The following is a 25,941-nucleotide window of genomic DNA, read 5'->3' on the forward strand; positions in this document are numbered from 1 at the left end:
TTCAAACAATGGTATACCTTGAAAGCGGTAATCGGCACAAGTCTAGTGTTCATTACACTCTATTAGCTAGAGGCTCTTAACTCATTGGCTGCCACTCACGAGGATAGATGATCAATCCAAAAAGTTTTATTTGTAATGTTTTTATTCATATACTAAAAAATACAAAAAGGAAAAAAAACTGAATGATTTCTGTAGTTCTCAATGAAATCATATGATTATCTTTCATCTGCACAAAATTCCCAACCCAACTTTTCTCAGGGCTTAGTTTTTTTCTTCCACAGCACACTTACAGTTAAAACGCAAAGCCCTAATCACATAACAGTAAGCAAGATGAATTTGACATGAGCCAATAAGTCAACTTTTTGAAAATAATGAATCAACTATCACAATAATAGGCAATGTCTCAAAATGGAGCGAGTCAAGGGTACACAGAGTTTAAAAAATCTAGCAAAGGAGCAAGAATCCATTAAAGATTCAACCAAAAACAATGAATAATGTACTTGGCTGCTAGCAAGCAACCTAGCGTGTTACGACCAGTCTGTCCTCACCCGTTTGCGTACTCATAAATTTGCCGTCACAACGCTAAACAGTGAAGGCGCGCCACCACCTGCATGCCAAATAAAAACTTTTCAATGACTCTAATCGAAATGACTGATTGACGTTCCTAATGTAATCCTGTTTTAAAGTCAAATTGACTTTGCCCTTCACGAAATGCTTTGGACGTCCGCCCCGAACGACTCAAGAGATTAGACCGAGAACAAAAGTAGCGTTTAGAATTCCTGCTGTCGTCACAATCCTTGTCTGCACGCGGAATAATGGTGTAGACTATACAGTGGGGCAAATAAGTATTTAGTCAACAACCAATTTTGCAAGTTCTCCTACTTGAACAGATTAGAAAGGCCTGTGACTGTCAACATGGGTAAAACTCAACCATGAGAGACACAATGTGGAGAATAAAAAACAGAAAATCACATTGTTTGATTTTTAAAGAATTTATTTCCAAATTAGAGTGGAAAATAAGTATTTGGTCACCTACAAACAAGCAAGATTTCTGGCTGTCAAAGAGGTTTAACTTCTTCTAACGAGGTCTAACAAGGTCTAACGAGGCTCCACTCGTTACATGTCTTAATGGCACCTGTTTTAACTCATTATCGGTATGAAAGACATCTGTCCACAATCTCAGTCAGTCACACGCCAAACTCCACTATGGCCAAGACCAAAGAGCTGTCGAAGGACACCAGAGGCAAAATTGTAGACCTGCACCAGGCTGGGAAGACTGAATCTGCAATAGGTAAAACGCTTGGTGTATAGAAATCAAATGTGGGAGCAATTATTAGAAAATGGATGACATACAAGACCACTGATAACCTCCCTTGATCTGGGGCTCCATGCAAGATCTCACCCTGTGGCGTCAAAATGATAACAAGAACGGTGAGCAAAAAATCCCAGAACCACACGGGGGGACCTAGTGAATGACCTACAGAGAGCTGGGACCACAGTGACGAAGGCTACTATCAGTAACAGAATGCGCCGCCAGGGACTCAAATCCTGCACTGCCAGACATGTCCCCCTGCTGAAGAAAGTACACGTCCAGGCCCGTCTGCGGTTTGCTAGAGAGCATTTGGATGATCCAGAAGAGGACTGGGAGAATGTGTTATGATCAGATGAAACCAAAAATTGAACTTTTGGGAAGAAACACAGGGTCTTGTGTTTGGAGGAGAAAGAATACTGAATTACATCCGAAGAACACCATACCCACTGTGAAGCATGGGGGTGGAAACATCATGCTTTAGGGCTGTATTTCTGCAAAGGGACCAGGACGACTGATTTGTGTAAAGGAAAGAATGAATGGAGCCATGTATGGAGAGATTATGAGTGAAAATCTCCTTCCAGCAGCCAGGGCATAGAAGATGAGAAGTGGCTGGGTCTTTCAGCATGACAATGATCCCAAACACAAAGCTAGGGCAACAAAGGAGTGGCCTCGTAAGAAGCATTTCAAGGTCCTGGAGAGGCCTAGCCAGTCTCCAGATCTCAACCCCATAGAAAATCTGTGGAGGGAGTTAAGATTTCGTGTTGCCCAACGACAGTCCCAAAACATCACTGCTCTGGAGGAGATCTGCATGGAGGAATGGGCCAAAATACCAGCAACAGTGTGTGAAAAGCTTGTGAAGAGTTACAGAAAACGTCTGGCCTCCGTTATTGCCATCAAAGGGTACATAACAAAGTATTGAGATGAACTTTTGGTATTGACCAAATACATATTTTCCACCATGATTTGCAAATAAATTCTTTCAAAATCAAACAATGGGATTTTCTGTTTTTTTTCCCCACATTCTGTCTTTCATGGTTGAGGTTTACCCATGTTGACAATTACAGGGCTCTGTAATATTTTCAAGTGGGAGAACTTGCACAATTCGTGGTTGACTAAATACTTATTTGCCCCACTGTATAAAACAACAACAAAAAATAGCGGGAGCGAATGAACATGAAATGAATCGGACGTCTTTTGCCGTCAATGGCAGCCAATGAATTAAAAAAATAAAATGTGTTCTTGCTCTGGCCAAGATGCATACCAATGAGTTTATCACGAGTAGACATCCAATCCCTTTGAAGTTGGAGGGTGGCAGCAAATGAGTTTGTTCATTCGCTGTCGTATTAGTACGGCACTAAAATGACATCATCGATATCAAGGAGTACTAAGAAATACCTTACCTATTCTGTGCAATACTGTATTTACTTTTCGAGTTTCCAGCTGCTTGCTGACCTACCCAGGATTGCCGCCTGGTAGGCACTCCACCCAAGTAAAATTACTGCATACTTACTTGACTGGAAGGTAATTGCTGTTTTGGCTTCGTCAGAAACAACTCATTTAACTGCATCCATTTGCTGTCAATTTCAATAAGTTTATCACTAGTAGACGTCCAATCCATTTGAAGTGGGAGGGCAGCGAATGATCGCGCAAACGTCAAGTGGATTTGACTCTTATTGCCTTCAATAGCAGCCAATGAGTTATTGTATAATTTCTTTGGTTGGACCTTTAGATCAGCCCCCCCCCCCCAAAAAAAAAACCCAAGGAGGGGTAAACATGTATGTATCCGATGTTTCTGAATTATAGTATTTTTTAACAATTATGTTTTCATAAGAATGGTAAATGGTATTTTTTTTGACTAACATTGAAAAAAAAATCCGTACTAAATCAATAAGGAATTATTTTATGTTTTTTTACTGGTCAGGTTGATGTAAAAGAAAAAATGATCTGGTTCTCTTACTAAACCATGTCCATTTTTGTCACAGTAACATTTGTTTTTTTTCTCTCATCTGAGATGCTTTAATTTTAACAGACCCCTAAGGAGGACGCACCCCCAGGTTAAGAGCCCCATACAGTATATGAATCAAAAAATATCTGGGTATGTTAACAAAGTCTTAAAAAGGAGAAAAATAAGTAAAGCATGCTGGCATAGTTCAAGAGCTGTCCAGAATGAGCAAAACTCCACAAAAATGGTCTAAAATCACTTCAAAACAAGTTCAAAACTAACTCCAACCGCCCGGCTCACTCCCTACATGAAAAATCCAACCGAAGAGCGTGCGTGTTAGAATGTTCATTCGCAGGTCAATTGGTCAAGGACCGTGCATGAAGGACGGTCAACAAGCAGGAATGTGCTGTATCACTGACGATTTGACACTGACTGTTTGTTTTTGCAGGTGGTGGTAATTAGGTGTGATTGGGAGATGAGCTTCATTATAGGTGGAGTGGCAGCAGGCTAAAGGCCCAAGTACACTGCATGCGTGATCGTTGCGGTTCCGGTCCGACTCCGGTAAAAAATAGCGCCGGAGCCAATCCGTTCCCATTATATCCTATTGTTCAACGTATACCGGCCGCGTCAGTGCTCCGGCTTGACTGCGAACCACCTCCGGCGTGCCGCATGCCCGCCGGATGGTATAGGCTATTTTCTATTTTTGCCAGACACGCATCCGGCAAAATGGGCGGAGCTGGGCCTGGACGTAACAACCCAGGTGCCTAATCACGGTTTAAACACGAGCGAAGATGGATGATGAGCGCTTCATCATGGAGGTGGAAACCCACAAAATCATTTATGATGCAGCAGATCCTTTCTATAAGGACAATTTTAAAAAGGAAGCTGCAAGGTGTCCTATTATGTGTGTTTTTCTGTCCTGATCTCATCATGATGCAGTCATGTCTGTCTCTTAATTCCAGATTAACTAAAATATCAATATGCAAAGAAAATATGTGCTCTCTCTCTGCTTCTCTGATGAGTATAGACTCCGTGTGTTTTTCGTTGTTTTAAATGGCACATTATCGCGCGCGATCATGCGAGAGCTCACGGGGGGGACGAGGTTGGCGGACCGCAGCCGTGCAGCAGCCGGTATGATTTGCCTGTTTTTGACGGACTGCGTGGCACGCAGGCAACACTGAACCGGACCGGAACCGCAACGATCACGCATGCAGTGTACTTGGGCCTTAAGTGTGTTGGAATATTACCCCACTAGTGGAAACGGGCCAGGCTCATGACAGGTTTCCTGCATTATGGTTGGATGACCTGTCTGAGGCTGAATCCCTTTTTTGATTGACAGTGAAATGAGCGAATTTTGTTAATTTGTTGTATTAACATCCGCGGGAAAAAAATTTCCATTTTCATTCCGTTGTTCTGAGTTGAAGCAGAGACTTTCATAATTGCCCTAGCGACACTTGCTTTGTTAAAAATGACTATCGAAAAATCGAGTTTCAATTCCTGTTTTTTTTTTTTTCTGTTTCATAGCTGCTCGTGTTTGGAGACTTGCCTTCTGGCACTCTAGTTTCTTTCCCTACAAAGCAGCCCCTCCATCGTCACAAAGTACTCACAGGTGGACACACTTTGCGCTTCCCCTCATTGAAAGACCAGCATCCGCCACTGACACGTGATAAACTCATTTCAATTACCAGCAGAAAAATGAAATAAAAAGCCGCATGACTGGACTCCTATTAACGTCAGTGGCATTTGAAGAGTGAAGAACCGCAACAATCAAGGTTAGGCTCATTCCTAGTCAGTAATGAATTATTGTATTTAATATGCCACGGATATTGCCGCAGTATATTTAGCGTGGCCATCTCTACGTTGAATCATAAAGGGATTTATTGGAGCACAGGGTCCAAAGCAGTGCAGCACATTCTCCAAGTAAGCGTTATTATTTCTCCAAACATGCAGCCGTGCAATTTTCATGCTCTTATCCCGGACTCAAGCGCCGTTACCTTCCATGACGTAGACCAGCGATCCCACATCGCCCTCTTTGATGATACAGCTGTCCTTTCCATATTCCACGGGATACATGCAGTCCACAATCTCTTGGATCTGCGATAGCTCCAGGTTCTTCATGAAGTCATTGTCTAGGATGGCCTCTTTGATGAGATCCTTAGACCTTAGATGGAAAACAAAACAGGAGAAGAATTTGAACTCACTGGCTACCGTGGACGGCGCAAGACGTCTAGCCCGTTTTTACTGCTGTCTTCACAATACTACTAATAGGATAGAAAACAACAACAGCTGATTGCCATGTTCAAAAATACCACCTGGAAAAATAGGTAAATGTCAGTACAGTGGCACCTCTACATACAAAGTTAATTCGTTCCACCTTGTTTGCAGTGTTGGGCACGTTACTTTAAAAAAGTAATTAGTTATAGTTACTCACTACTTCTTCCAAAAAGTAACTGAGTTAGTAACTGAATTACTCTATAGTAAAAGTAACTAGTTACCAGGGAAAGTAATTATTTCTGTTACTTTAAAAAGAAGTTGTTGTATGTCAAAGAATTTGAAATTTTCTGAACAGTATTCGAGTCAGTTGACTAGAGAACAGACATGTAGTTGTGTTATAGAACCTTGTAATATTTATTGCACCTCACCAGCAACAGATTTATCCTACACTTGAAGTGCAACAAAAGTAAACAGTAAACAATATAATAAAATAACAATCAGCAGTAAACAATACAAAGTGAGTTTAATCAATTAAATCTATTTCTCACAACCTGAGACAACTGGTCAAGTAGACATAGTCTACTGTACTTCAAGTATTTTGACTTGAAATAGTGTTTATATCTCCACTTCGTAAAGGACAAGTTTTCCTCTGAATGCTCTGCCATCATATCCCTCTGCATCTGTTTTGCGTGTGTGTGTTTGCCGCATACGCTGTTCCGGTTTGTGTGTAAAAACACCAGCTCTGATTGGCTTACCATGACACATGACTCTAACCCTCAGCCAATCACAATCACTTCCATCGCATCTATCCAGGTGATGCATTAAGGGAGCCTCGTCCCCCTACTCCTCCCGTCACCCTCAAAGCGTCTGCCATCCTCAAGATGGAAGCAGCATTCTTGCTGGCTGACAGTGGGGGATGGGAACGAGGCTAGCATTCAGGTGTACCAAAAACATAAATGTTAGCAAGCTTTGGAAAGCATTGTCTAATTGAATGAGCAGGGACAAAGCAGGGACAAACAGCCTGGAGTCATAAGAAGTATGTGCTGCAATATTCTGGTACAGAATTATCCGAGGCACCCTGAAGTGCACACGGCGTCAATATTGTTTTGCTCACATGATGCGGGAGTGAGTTAGAGACATGGCCTGCCGAGAGCCGTACGTTTATGTTAATGTTGAAGTTATATGTGCTATGAAAGAAACAGAGTGCCAGCACGTCCTGTGTGGTATATCTTTGCTAAGAAAAAGCACAAAACAAAACATGTGCGCTATTCTCGAACCTGAAAGCACTCGAAGTATTGGATGACAAATAAACAGAGCAGAGTAGACTCGCTACGGCTGGTAGTTTCTTCAATTTATTCAGAGTAAGTAACGCACCGCTTTTGACCGTCAGTAACGGTAACGGCGTTGTAACGGCGGAAAAAATAATTAGTTAGATTACCCCGTTACTGAAAAAAATAACGCCGTTATGTAACGGCGTTATTTATAACGGCGTTATTCCCAACACTGCTTGTTTGTAAGTCAAAATGGTCGTATGTCGAGCAGGATTTTCCTATAAGAATACATTCTAATTCCATTAATTAGTTCCACAGCCCGAAAAATCTACACTAAATCCTTAATAAATACTGATGGTACTATTGCAAAATACACAGAGTAATAATACTAATAATAATACCTGTAATAATGTAACGAATCGGGTTCTAATGTGCCGTTTGTATTTTGCGTGGTGTATTGTACCTTAACGCACCGCGTGGCTGACTTGACAGAGAGGGGACTTTTTACTTTCACTTTTAATATTCTGTTGAAGGCGTCAGCTGTGGCAGACAGTTGGCATGTTGTGTTGCACAAGTTCTGAAATAAATGATTAAAATCCAAGCTGGCGATTTCTTTGGCGATGTTACCACAACAACAATTTTGACCTTAACTTATAAAGACTGGCGAACTGATGTCGGAGGAGGACCGTCGAGAGTGTTGACATTCTGCAGCCTTATTGTCCAGCCAGTTCACGGATACGCAAAGCACTCTCATATTTTTCCATCATTTCCATCTTCATTTCAATGGGAAGCCTCAACTTTTTCATTTTTTCACCACCTGCACTAACATTGTTGGAACCGATGTTGATTTCTCTCACAAGAAAATCTACTGTGCGTTTGTCTTGCTGGAAAACAAAGAAACTGTAGCGCTGTCATAAATCGTTGTATTTAGAGCGTGTCGTCGGATGTAGAAACAAATGGCGGGTCAAATTTTACGTCAGATGTCAAAAAGATCGTGTGTCAAAGCGATCGTATGTCGAGGTACCACTGTGCTTGGAAAAATGTGTTATTGACCTTTCAGTACCATTAACGGTTTTAGAAATCAAATCATGTGGCTCTTAATTATAAATTGAAATGAATGTGTTTATCACTAATCGATTGAAGTGGGAGGATAGCAGCGAATAGACGTTAACTGAATTTGACATATAGCGCTGTCACTGTCAGCCAATCCATTAAATAATGGCATTTATTCTTCCTCTGGCCAAGATAGACCCTGCAATCAATGAGTTTATCACAAGTAGATGTCCAATCCATTTGAAGTGGAACATTTGTTTACTCACAGCCAACCCCTCCCACTTCAAATGGAATGGACGCCTTGTGCCGTTAATGACACCCAATGGATTAAAAATAAAATTTGCTCTACCTATGACCAAGAAGCACCATCTTTTCCCAACAATTAGTTTAACTCTAATACAAATCCAATTCATATGAAGTGGGAGGCAGCGAATAACAATTCATTCATTCGCTGTCAAGTGTCAACCCTCCCACTTCAAATGGATTGGACGTCTAGCCCCATCAACAGCAGCCGTTGAGTGAAGAAAGACAGCAAGACCGAATCAGAGCATGACGCATAGGAAAACATTGGAAATCGCTTGCCCCAATCGTGAGATTTGTCGCCACTCTGATTTTATATGTTTGGCCTCTTGGGGCGACACCGAGTAGATGGCAATAAAAAAATAAAGAAAAAAAGAGAGAGAGAGAGAGAGAGAGAGAGAGAGAGAGAGAGAGAGAGAGAGAGAGAGAGAGAGAGAGAGAAACAGTTCAGTGAGGATGATGTATTTGACGGTGAGGCGATGTTTAGGGTCGAGCAAGGGAGCTTTCCTTATAAGGGCAAAGTATGCTATTTTAAAAGGAGGGCGGCGTTAAAAGTGAAGGAGGCTCCCAGGAATAATGGATGAGAAGCTCGTAACAAAGCCCGAGTGGATGGGAATGAAAATAGAGTATGTGCCACAGAAATAGTCTTGCAATAAACGTATGAGCACCAATTTTGAGATACGAGTGATGGACTGGATTTGTGTTAACTCACTGGCCGCCGTTGACGGAGATGGATGTCTAATTCATTTTTATTGGGAGGGGACGAATGAACGAACGTCCCAGTCAAAATGAATAGGACGACTGGTGTGGTCAATGCTAGGCAATGAGTTCAAATAGCCACTATTCTTGTGGAAAATTTTGGAAGCAACCCGTTGGTTCCTTTAGTACAGCGGTTCTTAACCTGGGTTTGATCGAACCCTAGGGGTTCGGTGAGTAAGTCTAAGGGGTTTGGCAAAGCACCCGCAGAGCCCTATTGTCGTATGCTTACAAAATCTAATCAAAGTGGCGTGTTAGCAGAGGTGGGCCGAGTAGCCAAAAATTGTACTCAAGTAAGAGTAATGTTACTTTAAAATAATATTACTCAAGTAAACGTAAAAGTAGTCATCCGAAAAATGTACTCAAGTACAAGAAAAAAGTATTTGGTGAAAAGAATACTCAAGTATTGGGTAACATTGTAAGCAACTGCTTAAAATGTTTGATTTTTTTTCTTTTTAAACAATGTTTTTTTTCTCAGCACAAAGTTATCTATGGACTGTTATTATTATGCTGTACTATAACATATTACATTACCACACTAAGCCAAAGAAATACCACAACAAAAAAACATTGAATTCCGGCGAGAGAAAAAAAAATCTACAGAAATGTGGCATTATTCGTCCAAAAAACATGAGTGCTGTCCAGTGGAGATAAAATATTATCTATTATGAAAACAAAAGGATCATATCTCCGGTTTTCCGTGGTCAATCGGTGACAAATAAAAACTGGGAAAAAGATTAAAATCCGCTCTTTCGAGTCATGTTGACGGCAGCGCTCTATGTCAAATTCTTAATTTTTTACGTTGCTATGAAAACGCCACATGATTGAACAAGTTGGCGTGATCATAGAACAGCAAGCTTAAGTCTGATTGGTATAATGAAATCATGTGATTATTATTGCGACGTCTTATTGGTGAAACTGATAGAGCTACTGTTGGAATCGCTGGCCAAAAAAAAAAAAAAAAGTAGACTAATAAGTAGAATAAAGAGGAAAAATGTTAAAGACTAGTGTAGCCCAAAGTAGCGAAGTAGTGTTTCTTTTTTCACAAATCTACTCAAACAAAAGTAAAAAGTATTCATTCATTCATTCATTTGACAATGCCTTGATTTGCCATGACAATGCCGTGACAATGCCGTGAGAACTGAACAATTCTGAATGCGAATTCTGAATGACAATTGATTCTAGATGAAGTAACCTACAGATAAGAATATACATAAAGTCAGTTCAGACAAATATATACATTAAGTCAGATCATTTTCATACAGCACAGAAAAATATATACATGAAGTCAAAATATATTCACACAGAAACATAAAACAACATGAATACATAACTACACTAACAGAAACTAATACAGTTAACGCAAACTAACAAATAACACAAACTAAATTACCTCATTGGCCGCTTTACTCCAGAGGAAATTAGTTCAGCTTCAATTCTTCGACGCACTATGCACTTGAGATGTTTCCTTGTTGATCTTAATCAGAGGTACTGAAAAGTTGTCTGTGCTCTAGTAGTGTTCATCAGATAATAAGCCGATGTAACGCTTAATAGTGCCCCTGTCAACTCACGACAGTGCACTTTAGTTCCCACCCCATATCATAGAAACTAAATACTTAACATTACACCCCCAAATCAAAGAGTCAATTATTTATTTCTTTATTCTGCCGGAATGGCTTAGTAAAACTACTCTGAGAAGTACATTTTTCTCGAAATCTAATTTTTTTTTTTTTTTTTTTTACTAATTTAGCAATTAAATTTTTGTTGACGCTTATTAATTAACAAAACCATTTTGGAACACTTAAATTCTTTATTAAAGTACAAATAATCATGTAAATAACAATAATTAATCACAAATAAACAATGAGGTTAAATACTGATAGCATTTACTAGTGCAAAAGAATGGAAAATAAACAGATTCAGAACACTGAGTTTGCCTTCCCAACATTATTCAAAACAATTTAAAAAAAAATCTAGCATTATTATTATAGTATACTACTATATATAATAGTAGTATAATAATTACAATAAGTATTCATTGCCAATCATACTTGTCATAAAGAGTGTCATTTGAAAGCTATTCTTAGTGTAGAATCTGTATTCTGTAGTATTTACTCTACATATCATAATATTAATTCTGAAGTATGTAGGATTAACTCCAGAAATCGTTATTTATAAGACGAACATGATGTGCTTTTATTTTGAAATGTTCACCGGCGGTACGTTCACTAAACCGCTAACCGTAAGCTTTACACTCCGTAAAAAAACATTCTTCGTCATTGCTTGTGGTGTCATTAATAGATTTATTCATTTTTTCGTTAGCAAATGCTGTTAACCAGCTGTTGAGTGTTATTGTATGACTAATTGGAACTGTACTGCATTGCTTCGCCACAGGGTGTGCTGTCGTGTATTTTATGTTCGGTGTGAAGAAGAAAAAAGTTAAAAGAAGCATTAGCGGCCTGTTCTCAACTTCTCCCTCACTGAACTTTGGCTCTCATGGAGAGCAAGTTTGCTCATGTGTTCGAAATAAACGATAGCCGACGTGCAAAGTAGCAAGTGAGCTGTAGAAATAACAAGCTTAGTGGCGTGAAAAACGCGGGAGAGCTAAGTGAAGCTAATGAACAGCTAAGCGGAGCTAAGCGATGCTTAACGGAGCTACTATAAGTGAAGCTAAATAGTGCTAAATGAAGCTAAGCGACTGATACTCAGTCCGTCGTCGTGGAATAGTCCATTGTAGTGCATGTGTGTGGGGGAGAGATAATATATATGCAGCATTCAAATGGTTTTCTTTTTTTGTTTTGTTATTTGTTTGTTTGGTATGCTGACATAATTATACATGACGAATAGTTGTGGGTGTTGCTGGCTCCGGTGGCCCAAGCCCTTGCTCGTTGGGGCAAGGGCAGCTGGTTGGGGGCCCCCTACTGGTTGGGGGCCTAAGGCGATCGCCTACTTCGCCTGAATAGTAGATCCGCCTATGAATACAATTATATATTTGGGTTGTCTTTTAGTACCGTATTTTCTGCCGTAAAAGGCGCACCTTATATAGATCAATATTGGCTAATCATGGCATGACATTCCCTGTAGCGCAGCTCTATCTATTAGTTGCATAACACAACAATAACCAGTACTTCTACTGCCCCATAACAATAAGGTGCACCCTATATATGAAAACAGTTTTAAAATTTACCATTCATTGAAGGAGTGCCTTATAGTGTGGAAAATACGGTAATTATGAAATCAATACATAAGTGTTAGTTGAGGGGTCCCAAACTTGCCAATAACTGCCGGCAGGATGACCATCAATGTGGACAGCGCTTTTACGTGACGAAAATGAGTTAAGCCGTCATTAGACGTCTCAGTAGAGGCAAACTGCATCAACGTTTTCTTGTGCTGTGATGCATAAAAAAAAAAAAAAACTGCTAACTTTCACTGTATACCATAATCATATGTATGTATAGCACACGACAGCTCTGAATGCTAGATATCTCCATAATAATATTGGAATAAGTTGGATCACACAATAGTCTACCGTGAAGATCTGCAGACATTTTTTGTAGCTGTCACTAGCGAACTTGACAGATGTACGCTACTTGTCACATCCTGTCTTTCCTGTTCATTTTGCTTTTGCTGCTCGTTTTATGAAATATCGACAGGGCTGTCCTTCTCATTAATATGCCGCTTGGGTTCAAATTGGAAGGGCAGAACCGACAATATGTTTATGTAGTTAAAGAATGACACTGTGGAAGACCGGCAGCGTACCCATGTGACGTCACCACCCTGCGACCTCGACAACAATGGAGAGCGACTAGTTAATTTTTTGGTTTAAAATTTTACAAATTTATAAAACGAAAACATTAACAGGGGTTTTAATATCAAATTATTATAACTCGTACTAACATTTATCTTTTGAGAATTACGTCTTTCTATCCGTGTTACCCTTTAAAAAAAAAAGCTAGCATAGCGCAGGCTAATGACAGTTTTCAGCAATGTTTGTCATTTACCGACTGTCACTTGATTTAAACGTAATTCTCAAAAATATATCCTGTCATGTCTATCTAAAAAAGCCAATTTCAGGAAAATCATTTTTCAGCGGTATAACCACGATGAGAAATGTGCCACGGGCCAGCGCCACTAAAAGCCTCAGTTAATGGTAAAGGCACACAACATAAAAGCTTTAGTGCGTCAATGATTATTGTCATGAAAGTTTCATTGGACCGTCTTGTCCATATCTCATATCGGCCAGACTTTTGCATTTATTTATGAACATTTGGAGCCAAATGGAGTGCGTGCAGATAAACGCAAAACTCGCCCGTGACCTTTTAGTTGTCCTACATGAAAAGAAACTTCATTTTTAATTATATTTTTCAGCTTTGTTTGTTTTTTGGCTGTTGCCAGGTTTTTAAATGAGGCTGCGTTTGGGTTTTCTTCTGTTTTTGGTGCTTGAATATCGGAAAGTTGTTTGGACCTTTGGGAACTAAAGGAGAAAAGCATTCCATTTTTGGAAGTACAGACCATTTGCTTACGTTTGCATTCACTTATAAAACTGTATATATAGCCAAATCTTTGCAAAGGAAGGCGCAAGTAGTGGTGTACCATCTCACAAGTCAAGTGGAAAAAAAGTTAAAAATAGGGACATCCTGTTTAATGTACTTTGAAAAAACACACTTTTAACTTCTTTCCAAACTTATGGTGTTTGAGATTCGGTAAAAGGCTAACATCCATGGTTTGTCTTCTTTTTGTTGTTGTTGAGAAAATCAAATAACCATTGGATGGTTTTTCCTTTTTTTTTTTTTAAGGAAAGTGATGCATCATGTTTTTTCCTCCTTTTTTGAAAATTGCAAAATTTCAAATTTCTCTCTGAGTGAAACATCAATGGGTTGTCATCTTTTGAGAAAGTAAAACATCCATATCGTTGGGGTGAGTCGTTATGAAACTTTTCCATTGTCTATCGTCATTATCACCCTTAATAGACATTTTGTGATTTCATATGCCATTGCAGTACCACCATTAGATCGCAAGATGTCCGTATCGCCACTCATTAGTAAGCAAATTGACTTACCATGCCAACCGTATGGAAGTAATGCATGCAAGACAATAGAAAATAGGAATACATAATCCACACGGACAACACATTTGGTTGCAATATCAATATTCATTCATCTTCTGAACTGCTTATCTCCACAAGGGTCACCTATCCCAGGAGACAACGGGTACGAGGCAGGGTACACCCTGAACTGGTTGCTTGCCATTTGCTGAATATCAGTATTAATTAATTCATTATTAATTATATGCTAACTTAGGCTGCGTTCAGACTGCAGGCGTATCTGATTCGACTTAGATTCCTTCTCAAATATGATTTTCAGGGCTGACTGTTCACACTATTTTTAGCAAGTGTCCAAATCAGATATGGGCCTACTCAGCCTGGCCCACATTATTGACACACCTGACATGTTGCCGTGGCAACAAAGGCATCAGGCAACATAAAGTGACGTCAGACAGTCAAAACTCATCTTGGCTGTTCACACTGAGAAGCTTTGGCTAGGTTCGTACCGCAGGCCTTAATGCACAATTCAGATTTTTTTGTCATATCTGTTTTTTTGGTGTGCCTGTTCAGACTGCCTTTGTCCATTGAGCATGTTCAAGCAACATGCATACACACTACCGTAATTCGCAGTCCGAGATGCGCTGTGCAAACTGAAATCAAAACAAATGCTGCCTCAACGTCATTTTAGAGTGGTCATATTTCCAAAAAGAGGACACAGTATATATATACAGTATATATATATACATATATATACATATATATACATATATATATATATACAGTATATATATATACATATATATACATATATATACATATATATATATATATATATACATATATATACATATATATATATATATATATATATATATATATATATATATATATAATATATATATATATATACACACAAATAAATATATATGGCGGAAAACGCAGACAAGACTGAAAAAGCATTTTCTGCTCTTGCACCCCTCTTTAAAATAAACTGCTGTATTTTAAGCCAAAATAACTGTTGTACGATTCATGGCGCATTAAGCTGCCGAACTATTTTTAATTTGTCCCTTTTACCCTGGAAACCGCCGTTTACAGACGTCGCACAACCGCATTTGTTTCAACCCAGCCATAAAACATAGGTAATTAATTATATTTATTATTCAAAATGTCTGTCATTTTTAGCTTAGAATCATTAATTGATGACTAATATCTTGTTTAAAAAAAAAAAAAAAAAACGACTTTAAAAAAGTATTCACCCGCATATTTTATACTTTTAAACAAATGACGTCACAATGAAAAATTTGGTGTCTGTAAAAGAGTCACGGATATCTACCTCATAACTGTGGCTTAATTGTATTTTTTGTTACTGTCACATTTTCCCCGATATGTTACATGATAAATAATTGATCCAAACGAAGAAAAATTGAAAAATAACATTTAAAAGGGTAAATATACAGTATCTTGACCACTCCTTGTCGTCTGCGATTTCTGCAACGCGACCCTTTTTATATCACCTTGTTTCACCCATAAAATCCCCCAAAAATCCGGCTGTGGCCATTCACAGCTGTGTCTTGACACTCGGTGATACATGCTACATGAAATTTTTGGATCGAAACAAGGTAAGTATACGATGATATCTCGTTAAAATCGTGGCATCTTTAATTCTGCTCTTGCGTGTTCTCGCCTCCAGTTAGGGTTTTGCTGTTTATAAAACATTTTTTTAAAAGCCCTCCTGTTCAAAAATTTTCTTCCCCCAGAAAATTAAGATTTTAAGCTTTCCAATGATGTATTTGCCTGGCACGGCCAGACTGTTCTCCCTGTGTTTTTCCAAACACTGAGAGTATAGTCTGGGACCCAGCCCATTAACGGCCTCTCGAGCAAGTACAAAATCAATCGACAAATCAGATTCGTTTATTTGCGTGACGTGTTCTTAACGAGCAACGTCACTCTTCCGCGTCGGAAGTCGTCTCCACAACAACACGGATGGCGAACAGGAGAGCCGAGAATATGTTCCAATCCACGGTAAAATTAGTTTTAAATTACCAAAAACACATCGACACAAGTCATTGACAATAGTCTGTCTCGCACTAGCCATGTTGAATAAACTCCGCTCTCCTCGTATGTTTACTTCCGCGCGCAAGTCCCTCGTCCCGCCCGTTGCTGATTGGTCCACTCCGCTGTCTGTTTGCTGTGGCTTGCTCCGCCCTGGAAATTTTATCCGCTTAATGTGGCCAGACTCAATAGCTGGAACAGCAGTGAGTCTGGAGTACCAGGCTAATGATGTATCACACATTAATATCGGACAATTTTGAAATTTGGCCAAATTGGGGGTCTCAGAACGGAACTTCAAGTTACCGGACTGTTTTCCGCCATATATATGTATGTATGTATGTATGTATGTATGTAGGTATGTAGGTAGGTAGATTGATAGATTTTTTTTTTTTTTAATTTAAAGTTTATATGGATAGAAAGCACATATATACAGCCTACTTTTGGCCACGTAAGCAATCTTGAAATATTGCTCATTTGGAGCACAGAAAGAAAATTGAGCATTTTCAGACTTATCCTTCCCCCGTTTTATTTTTGTATGACTTGTCAAGCTCGCCTCTTCCCTAAAAGCCGGATTAAGGCTAGGCAATAATGCTAATGCACAGCTCCATCGCTAACGTAGCGCCCTGTCTCTCTTGCTTTTTGCTGACGTTAATTACTGCATGAATTCCAATTTGGGGGACTTGACAGTTCAGACAGCAACCACATTTTGGAAAAAATGTGGCCCAGATCGACCATCAAGTTAATGTTTGACTCGAGTCGGAAAAACAACAACAAAAAAACGGATTTGTGCATTGAGACCTCCGGTATAAACCTAGGCTTTTTGTCCATATCGGATATGAAACGTTCTCCCATATGTGGTTTCACTCCGTCTCGCAAAAATCGGATTTCTGTGCTTTGTGACTGTTCAGACTGCAAAAGAGCCATCCAGTTCTGGATAGGCTAAAAATCTGAATTTGCCTGCCAGGCTGAACGAGACCTTAATGTCATCAAATTCAAAACCACTTACAACTATTAGAAGATATTAGATATGTTTACATTTGAGCAAAACTAAGTATGCTATTGTGCTATACCTGTTTACACTAGATAGCTTTAGGTGGCAGCACCACTCGTACATTTGACATTCGTGGCCGGTCAGTTTAATGTCCATTCCAAAATAAAGTTCATTTGGTGCCACACTCCCACTTCAAGTGGATTGGACGTCTACTAGGGATAAATTCACTGAAAATCACTGCAGAACGGCACTCGAGGCTTTCAAATTTTTTCCCAGAGTCTGCGCTGACGCCAACGAAAGGAGGAAGAGATCCGGCCCGAATCCGAAGGTAAACACGCAGCCGGGCCTGGGAGAACTCTCGCCGGGTTACTGGCAGTTTGTTTAAAGTGTCTTTGGCACACTCACGCTTGTCTCAAAGCAGGCTTCGTCCCCTTGTCGTTACCTTTTACCTTCCCGCACTCTTAGCAGAATAGACGTATTGGGCGCAGATGTGCTTGAGTGGCCGATTCTATGACCTGTCACTGACAGACGCTTCAGTTCGATTTCGCTTAACGATCCTCAAACAACTGGCCTTCTCATTGCCCGTAATAGAATTGATTCAGACAGACCACAAAACTTGTCTTCTTTTTAGTAAAGGTTTTTCTTTTTTTCAGTGCAATGAAAGAATTACATTTCAACTTTGGTTTTCATTTTAATGCCGTATTTTATAAAGTGTCAAATTTGCAGTTTGTCTTCTTTTTTGAAAAGTGAAGCAGAAATGTGAAGTATACACAGTGTTTCTTTTTTGGAAAGTGCAATGTTTATTTATTTTTTTCTTGAATGCCATTGACGGCGATGAACGCCCAATGTTCATTCACTGCCAAGCTCCCATTTCAAATGGATTGGAAGTCTACTAGCTTTAAGATCACTGAAATTAACAGCAGAAGGATGGTTGGACGCCACGACGTCTTTTTTTCCTACTTTTTTAGTTTTTTTTATTTTCTTTTTGTACTTTTTAAACTTTTGTTTTATTTATTTGACTGTTGCTTATTATGTATATATATATTATATTAATATATTTTGTTTTTACTTTGTTTTGTTTTTTTAACTCTTTTAGTCTTCTTTTGAATTTAATTGCCTGTTACTTTTTTTTTTAAAGTTTTTTTTTCTTTTTTTTTTTTTACTTTTTTAGTTTCCTTTTGATGTGCTTTTTTTATACCTCAAACTAGCCATTGATAGTAGTAGACGTCCAATCCATTCAAAATGAGAGGTTTGGCAGCGAATAAACAAATGCTCAGCCTCTCAGCTAGAATGGATTGGACGTATACTAGTGATAAAACATTTAAATTCACAGCAGAAAGATAATTGAACGCCGCTTGACTGGACGTCTATCTTTTATGAATTAGGGCCTATAGGCTGGGTTCATCAAATCCGGACCTCGGGGCCACTTTTCTTGTTGTGTTTTCCATGTCTCCCTCGTCCAACACCTGAATCAAATAATCAATTCTTAGGAAAATTTGAAATATGTTTTATTTTTTTCAAACTTTTCAGGAAAGGCAACTTCAAAGAGTAAAATGTAATATTAACGTGTTATTTGTTGTTATGGAAGTATGATATTTTGAGTTTTTGTTTTTTAGCAAAGTGCAACATATCTGCTTTGTCTTCTGTTTGGGAAAGGAAGTAGAGTGACAAAGTTTTGCACTTTAAGACTTCCCATCAGTCACTGTCATCGTAACGGTAAATCCACCTGACTTTGGTGACAATGTGAACCGAAGTCTGTCTGTCTGTCTTTATTGGCAGCCTGTGATTGACTGCTGACAGCTCAAGTCCAGGCTGTACTCTGCCTTTGTTTCAGCAAAAGTCAGCCTAGCTGTAACAGTAAAGACCATGACATGCCTCACAATAAGTGACAGTGACAGACGTCCAATCAGCCTCCCCCCTCCCCCACGGTCCGAACTGATTGGACGTCTATTGCCGTCAAGGGCACTGAAAGAGTTAAAGTTAAATCAACCGACAGTGATTTGCGCACGAATAAAGACGACTTGTGACGTCCAACTGGTGCTCGACGTAAAAGCGCAAAAAAAAGTGAGGCAACAGGTGGTCGACCTACTGTGGGCTTTTGGGGTAGAAAGGCAGCGTGACGTGGCTGAGATCGTGGATGTCGAAGGCGGTGGGCTCGGCCGAGATGGCCTGCCTCTTGGTGCGCTGGTGCTCCGAGTGCAGTTCGCTCTGCTTGTGGACCTGCTGCGTGGCCGGCTTGATGACAGAGCGGTACTTATCCAGCTCGTTCTGTAGTTTCTGGATCAGTTCGTCCTTCTGATCGAGCTCCAGCTCCAGCTCGTCGATCAACGCGTCACGCTGCCGCAGCTCCTCGATCTTCTCCTGGAGCGCGTACTGCAGATCGCGCAGGGTACCCATGTCGCGTCGGGGGAGGTCCTCCGAGATGCCGACAAACTTTATCCGGCATCCACAGCCCCGGCCGCGGGTGCCTTTACGCGCTGGTTCCTGGCATGCTCTCGACCATGCAAAGTTTCCGCCGCTCGCTCGCTCGCTCTATCTGGGTCTCTTTCTCTCTCTCTTGCTCTCCTCCTCGCCTGTCTTGGATTCTCGTGAGGCTGACAGTCGCAAGCGGAGAAGGGCGCCTACAGGATGCGGAGGGGCGGTGCATCCCTTGACAATGAATGGGAATGAATAAAGGATTTCGAATCCAATCGTGCGTCTTTTTGATGCCTCACAAAAAGAATAAATGCACCCCACTGCAGGACCGGACAACCAAGCAGATAACCAATTAACATTGACATTAAAAAATACCAACAACCACTTGACAAATGACCTAATGAATCAGTATCCAAATAACTTATAACTCAATAACTCATCAATTAACCAACAGATAGACTTTCCCACCAATCCTCAGAAATCCAGCAAAACCGGAAACCAGCATATGCTGGATTTATCTTGCATTGAATTTCCCCCCCCCCCCCCCCCCCCCCCGTTCCGTGTATAGAATAGCCCTTACATGGTTATGTGATTAATTGATTGGAACCATTTTAGAAAAAGAAAAAAAAATTCAGTCAAAACTAGTGCTGCAGCTATCGATTATTTTAGTATTCGATTAATCCATCTACTAGTTAGTTCGTATAATCGAGTAATCGGATTAAGAACATTTCATGCGTTGGAGAATACACTTTAAGAGATTAAAACAAAGGCTTTCTAAGATTGCACTTTCAAAAAAGCATTCAATGCGAATACAAAATAAAATTCCTGAGTGTTTTTTCAAACTATACAGAATCGCACTTTCATTGAAAAATAGATTAAAAATACCGGAGTATAACCTCAAAACGGTATAAAAATTAAATAAATGAGGATCCAAGTACAACAAAAGAACAATTGGCTATCTTGCATAGCAAAAGTCCGCCAATTTAAATGCTAACGTGTTTTTACAAGGCTCTTAACAAATCGTTCAAACAAATACGTATTCTCACAAAAAAAAAAAAAACGGCTAAATATACCTCTAAACTAAATTATGAACGCATAATGAACATATTAGCTCAAACAAAAACTTATCAAATGTTGGTCTTAACAGGGAGCAGCTGTGTTAGATGACTTACGTCATATGCACTGTCGCCACTAGAGGGCAGTGTAACCACTAAGATCAATAAAACTAAATACAAACACTTTCAAAACAAACCATGACAACGCCACTCTAATTAAATGAACACACGAAGCAGCAAAATTTGATTCGAAGCTTTTTCAAATTACTAGAGTTAATTGATTAATTGTTGCAGCACTAGTCAAAACACTCTAAAAGCAAGCAGACTTGAAATCAGTGAAAGTGTAACGTCACACAGCATCTTATTATGCAACTACCTGCCCACTTTGTCCTTCTTATACGCCTACTCAGCCACGGATACGCCAGATCTGAATATAAGCACTTGCCAATCAATACGCCCTCTCGCCAACAGCCAATCAGAGCTATGTAAGTGTTTAAATATAAAAATTAAATATCAAAATACAATCTGGAAGTCTAGTGCCGTAAATGGCAGCTAATGAGTTAATAATAATCTGGCATTTTCAACGCAAAGTGTTCTGCAAATCTGATAAAATTACATAAAAGGTGTAGATATAATAATAATAATAGTAGTAAAAAAAAAAAAATTAATTGACGATCACCTTAAAAAAAAAACAAAAAAAAAAACGAATCAACTAATCAACCAATAGCCATATAACCAACCTAATAGCCTAGCAAAAATCCTACCTTACTATTGCATTTTGCATTGCAAAACAAAATAACCAACATATTAAATGCCAAATAACTAAAACAACCATCAAAATGTTCGTAATTCACTAAAATAACAAATCAACCAAAAATAACCAACTAGGTGGAAATAGTAAGCAAATAATAATAATAATAAAAGTCCCTGCTGCACTTCATTAATTCATCACAGAAAATATTATCTATCACTTACTAAATTATCTGCAAACCAACCTATGTCCAAAATAACTGAAGTGACAACAAACCACTTGGCAAATTAACTAAATATAACCAATCAACAAACTAATAACTCAAAAGCAAAATAACCATGAAGTAACGAACCAACCGACATATTGACAACATCGTACTTTACATTAAATTAATAAAGTTACATAGATTTTTTTTTTTTTACCAACATAGTCATTAGTGTGCCCTGTGATTGGCTGGCAACCAGTTCAGGGTGTCCCCTGCCTACTGCCCGTAGTTGGCTGGGATAGGCTCCAGCACCTCCGCGACCCTCGTGAGGAAAAGCGGCATGGAAAATGAATGAACTAATGAATAGTCATTAGTATCAAATATCAATTTATCTTTCTCATTTTATATCTTATATTTTAATGTCACAAAAGGGGTGTGTAGACTTTTTACATGAAAGTGAATGACTGGCGACCAATCCGTAACCCTTGGAGAAAAAAATTGCATCCATTTTAAGCATCATGTGTTTATTTATAGGGTAAAAAAAATCATCATCTCCTCCACGTCGAGGCTTTTGGAATCCCCAAAAGTGTGATGCACCCCAAAAACATCCCTCGCTCTCATCTTGAGCCTCATGTGCGCATCGCCAAAGTCATCTGCCGCCCAAATTTAGCCGAGAAATAAACTGTCAAGGCCAATCTGAGCAAACAAAATAGCAATTACACAGCCGGCAGGAGCGCAAAACACTTCTTTGTTTTGGTCTTAACTCGTTCCTTGCTGTTGAAGTTGATGGACGTCCAATTATGTGACGTCCAATCATCTATCTGCTGTAAATTTGCATTAGTTTATCACTCGTAGACGTCAATCCATTTGAAGTGGGAGGGTGGCTGCCATCCCTCCCAATTCAAATGGATTGAAAGTCTACCGCTGCCAATGGCAGCCAATAAATTAAAGAAAAACTGGCTTCAAAAACAAAGCGAGTCATTAAGATGGAGCAAAGCTGCTCTCTAGCGTCAGTTAAAGAGATTACAGTTTAAAGGCTCAAGCGAACAGGAGGCGATGGCATGGCTCTTGTCATGCAAACATCACGTGATGGCTTAGGAGGACAATTTGGGAAGTAGGTTGTGAGAGCAAAGACAAAAGATGCAATTTGAGGGAGGGATTGCAACCCAGCACCAACAAAAACAAGCACAAAAGCACTCAAAGGCAGTATTTTTCCAGCAAAGTCCTTGAATTTGAATTCATTTGATTCGTTTAATTAATTTCTGCCTAGCAATCATGAAAAAGCCATCATCGTTATTTCAATTAAAAGTCACTGTACTTTTAAGTGGATGAGTGGCTTGCTACTTTTTCAACCATGTTTTTAAAAAAAAAACCTAAGAAAGAAAAGGCCAGCAACAACATCTTTACTCTTACTTATACACTTACATAACTGAGTTCAATCAATAGTTTTAAAAAAGAGAACCAGCAGCAACATCTTTAGTCTTACTTATGTGGTAAATAACATAGTTCAATCAGAATTTTTATCAAATAAAAACATCTTTGCTCTTACTGTAAATAATGGAGTTAAATGATGACTTTTAAAAATGAAGAGGAACCAGCAGCAACATCTTTACTCTTATACAGTTCATAACAGAGTTCACACATTACTTTACATAAAGAAATACAGGAAAGCTCACAGCGACATCTATCTATTAGGGTTGGGAATCTCTGGCATGAAGCCGATACGATATGTATCTAGATACACAGGTTACGATTCAATTAAAAAACGATACATTTTTACGGGCGAAAAAAAATTAAACCTGCTAGTGTTATTATCATAAATAAATAAAAAATTATGCTTTACCACTGGTATAATTGGGGGAATAAAACATGGCATTTTAGACAGACAGGTCAGTAATCATTACTTCAACCTTATGCACAGCAAAGTCATTCACTCATGCCTGTGCTTCCACATTTTTTATTCCTCATCACTTTCCATATCTTTTTTAAAGGGCAGATTTTTCATGAGGAAGCTCAACTGATCCACATGTTCATGTTTAAGTAGACTGTGTTTCGTGGAAACAATATCTCCAGCAGGTCGTGCCATTGTAGTGGGTTATTTTTCAGGGTTAAAAACTCACAATCTCTGTACCGCTTCACACTAGCTCTGTTCCATACAGATCTGGCTGCCTTCATCACTTCAAAGTCCGACTTTTGTTTTACTCGTGCGTTGAAAATCAATCGCTGCACGTCGCTGGCGTCCAATTGTCCATTGCTTTAGCATGTTGCTTCGTTTTTTAGCTTCGGGCTGTGAAGAAAACGCTACGGAGCGTGCGTTACTGTGGTTTCGTTAGCTCTCGCGTTGTTATGACACGCCCGTGGCGATCACGTAATGACGGCGACTACTAGCGGGTCTGCCGAAATGCATGATGGGAAGATGAGGCAACAACGACTGTGAGTGGTGTTTGTCCATATTTTATCATGCGTGCGGTCACATTCTAAGTGCGCTGTGTGGTGCATGACACAAGTGCAGCATGTGAAGTAAAAGCTAAAGTATTATATTAAGCAATGCATTGTACTAAGCACTAGTCGCCGATTGTTGTGCTTGCGATAGCCGAATCCTATCTCTACTATCGGTTCTTTGAAAATTTAATGGCTAATTACTGTGGAATGGTATCTTTACTATCGATACACTTGTATCTCTCACCTGTAAAACCGGATATCTGGTCGTATCGGTTTTATCGTTCTCAAGCTTACTATCTATCCCTCTACAGGGTGACCCAAAAAAAAAGTTTACACTCAGTTGACTGCTTGTTTAAAAGCCATTGAAACATATCTAAATAGGTTGTCATGCTTAAGTGATTCATTAAGGTCACTCAATGCAGCTGGTAATCTCTCGTCTCTACAATTCCTGTGCTTCTGCTGAAAATGAAGAAAACTTTAGCTGTACCTGAATTGCTGCGTGCCGGTCTGACACCTACTGAGATTGCAGCAAATCTGAGAATATCCAGATGTGCAGTCTACAAAGTTAAAAAGAAGCTGAAAGATACTGGAACAGCCTCACGAAAACCTGGGTCTGGAAAACCCGATCTGTGCGGACCAAAAAGTTGATTGACAAGGTAATATGTGGCCACCCCAGAGTCCAGATCTCAATCCCCTGGATTATAGCATATGGGCAACTGTGGAGGACAGTGCCTGTAAGAAGCCACAAACTTCTGTGGCAGCCTTGGAGAGGTCCATTGTTAGATCTTGGGAAAAGATGACAGCATCATACATAAAGAAGACCTGTCAAGCGTTCCGCAGGCGCCTGGAGGCTGTTGTGACACTTAAGGGAGGACACATTGAAAAATAGAGTGTACTGTACATGTTCTTTACAATAATGTATAATTTGTGATTAAATTCTAATTCTAAGATGAATAAACATGGCATTTAAGTTGTATTATGGCAATGTAAACTTTTTTTGGGTCACCCTGTATACACACACATATTATTTTTATATATATATACAGTCCATATATATATATTTTTTTAATATATGGTGTACAGTATATACAGTGAGAAGCAGAAGTATTTGCACCTACTTACTCACCTACTTAGAAAATAGATAGGGTTTTGAAATTTCAACCATAGATGCATTTCCACTAATAGAGACACAATCCCCCCAAAAAATCCAGAACTCACATTGTATAATTTTTAAAGAATTTATTTGTAATTTACTGGGATTCATAAGTATTTGTACCACTGAGAAAATCTGTGCCAATATTATATATAGCCAATATAGTGCAGAAGCCTTTGTTTGCAATTACAGACGTCAGACGCTTTCTGTAGTTCTTAACCAGGCTTTCACATATGGAAACAGGGATTTTGGCCCATTCCTCCACACAAATCTTCTTTAGATCTGTCAGGCTTCAGGGCTGTCGTTGAGAAACAAAGTTTTGGCTCCATCCAAAGATTTTCTATTGGATTGGGTCTGGAGACTGGCTAGGCCACTCCAGAACCTTGATATGCTTTTTACGCAGCCACTCCTTGGTCAGCTTGTCTGTGTGCTTCGCATCATTATCATACTGGAGGATCCAGCCACGAGTCATCTTTAAGTCTCTGACTGAGGGAATGCGGTTGTGGCTCAAAGTCTGACGATACATTTCACCATTTATCCTCTGCTTCATATAGTACAGTCGTCCTGTCCCCTTTGCTGAAAAGCAGCCACAAAGCATGATGTTTTCACCCCTATGGAGGATGGTGTTTGTACTCATCTTTCTTTTTCCTCCACACACGATGGGTAAAGTTTGCACCAAAAAGTTCTACTTTGGTCTCATCTGACCACATGACTTTCTCCCATGACCCCTATATATCATACAAATGGTGCCTGTTAAACTTCAGACGGGCCTTCACATGTACTGGGTACAACTGGTGAACCTTCTGAGCAATGCATGATTTTAAACACTTGCACCGTAGTGTTCTACTGAAAGTACCCTTTGAAACTGTGCATCCAGCTCTCTTCAGGTCATCGACCAGCTCCTGCCGTGTAGTTCTAGGCTGTGCCCTCACTTTTCTCATCATGAGTGATGCCTCACGAGGAGAGATTTTACATGGCAGAGATT

At 39.5% G+C, this 25,941-nt stretch overlaps 1 protein-coding gene across 3 annotated transcripts in view; it reads right to left on the reverse strand.

Annotated features, from left to right (window-relative positions):
• The window catches only part of LOC130922520 (cGMP-dependent protein kinase 1), a 208,608-nt gene that overhangs the window by 176,500 nt on the left and 6,167 nt on the right, over positions 1-25,941 (reverse strand). Inside the window, exons 1-2 of one of the 3 annotated variants that reach the window (XM_057847304.1) lie at positions 19,025-19,714; positions 5,249-5,415 (exon numbers count right to left, since the gene is read on the reverse strand). In XM_057847304.1, the coding sequence (XP_057703287.1) occupies positions 5,249-5,415; positions 19,025-19,332 (475 nt within the window). In that variant the 5' untranslated portion in view covers positions 19,333-19,714. Of the gene's footprint in view, positions 1-5,248; positions 5,416-10,241; positions 10,546-19,024; positions 19,715-25,941 lie in introns of those variants that run through there. The other 2 variants (XM_057847306.1, XM_057847305.1) reach the window with 2 other exon arrangements.

The sequence above is a fragment of the Corythoichthys intestinalis genome, chromosome 10, assembly GCF_030265065.1.
Source record: "Corythoichthys intestinalis isolate RoL2023-P3 chromosome 10, ASM3026506v1, whole genome shotgun sequence".
Taxonomy (NCBI): Eukaryota; Metazoa; Chordata; class Actinopteri; order Syngnathiformes; family Syngnathidae; genus Corythoichthys; species Corythoichthys intestinalis.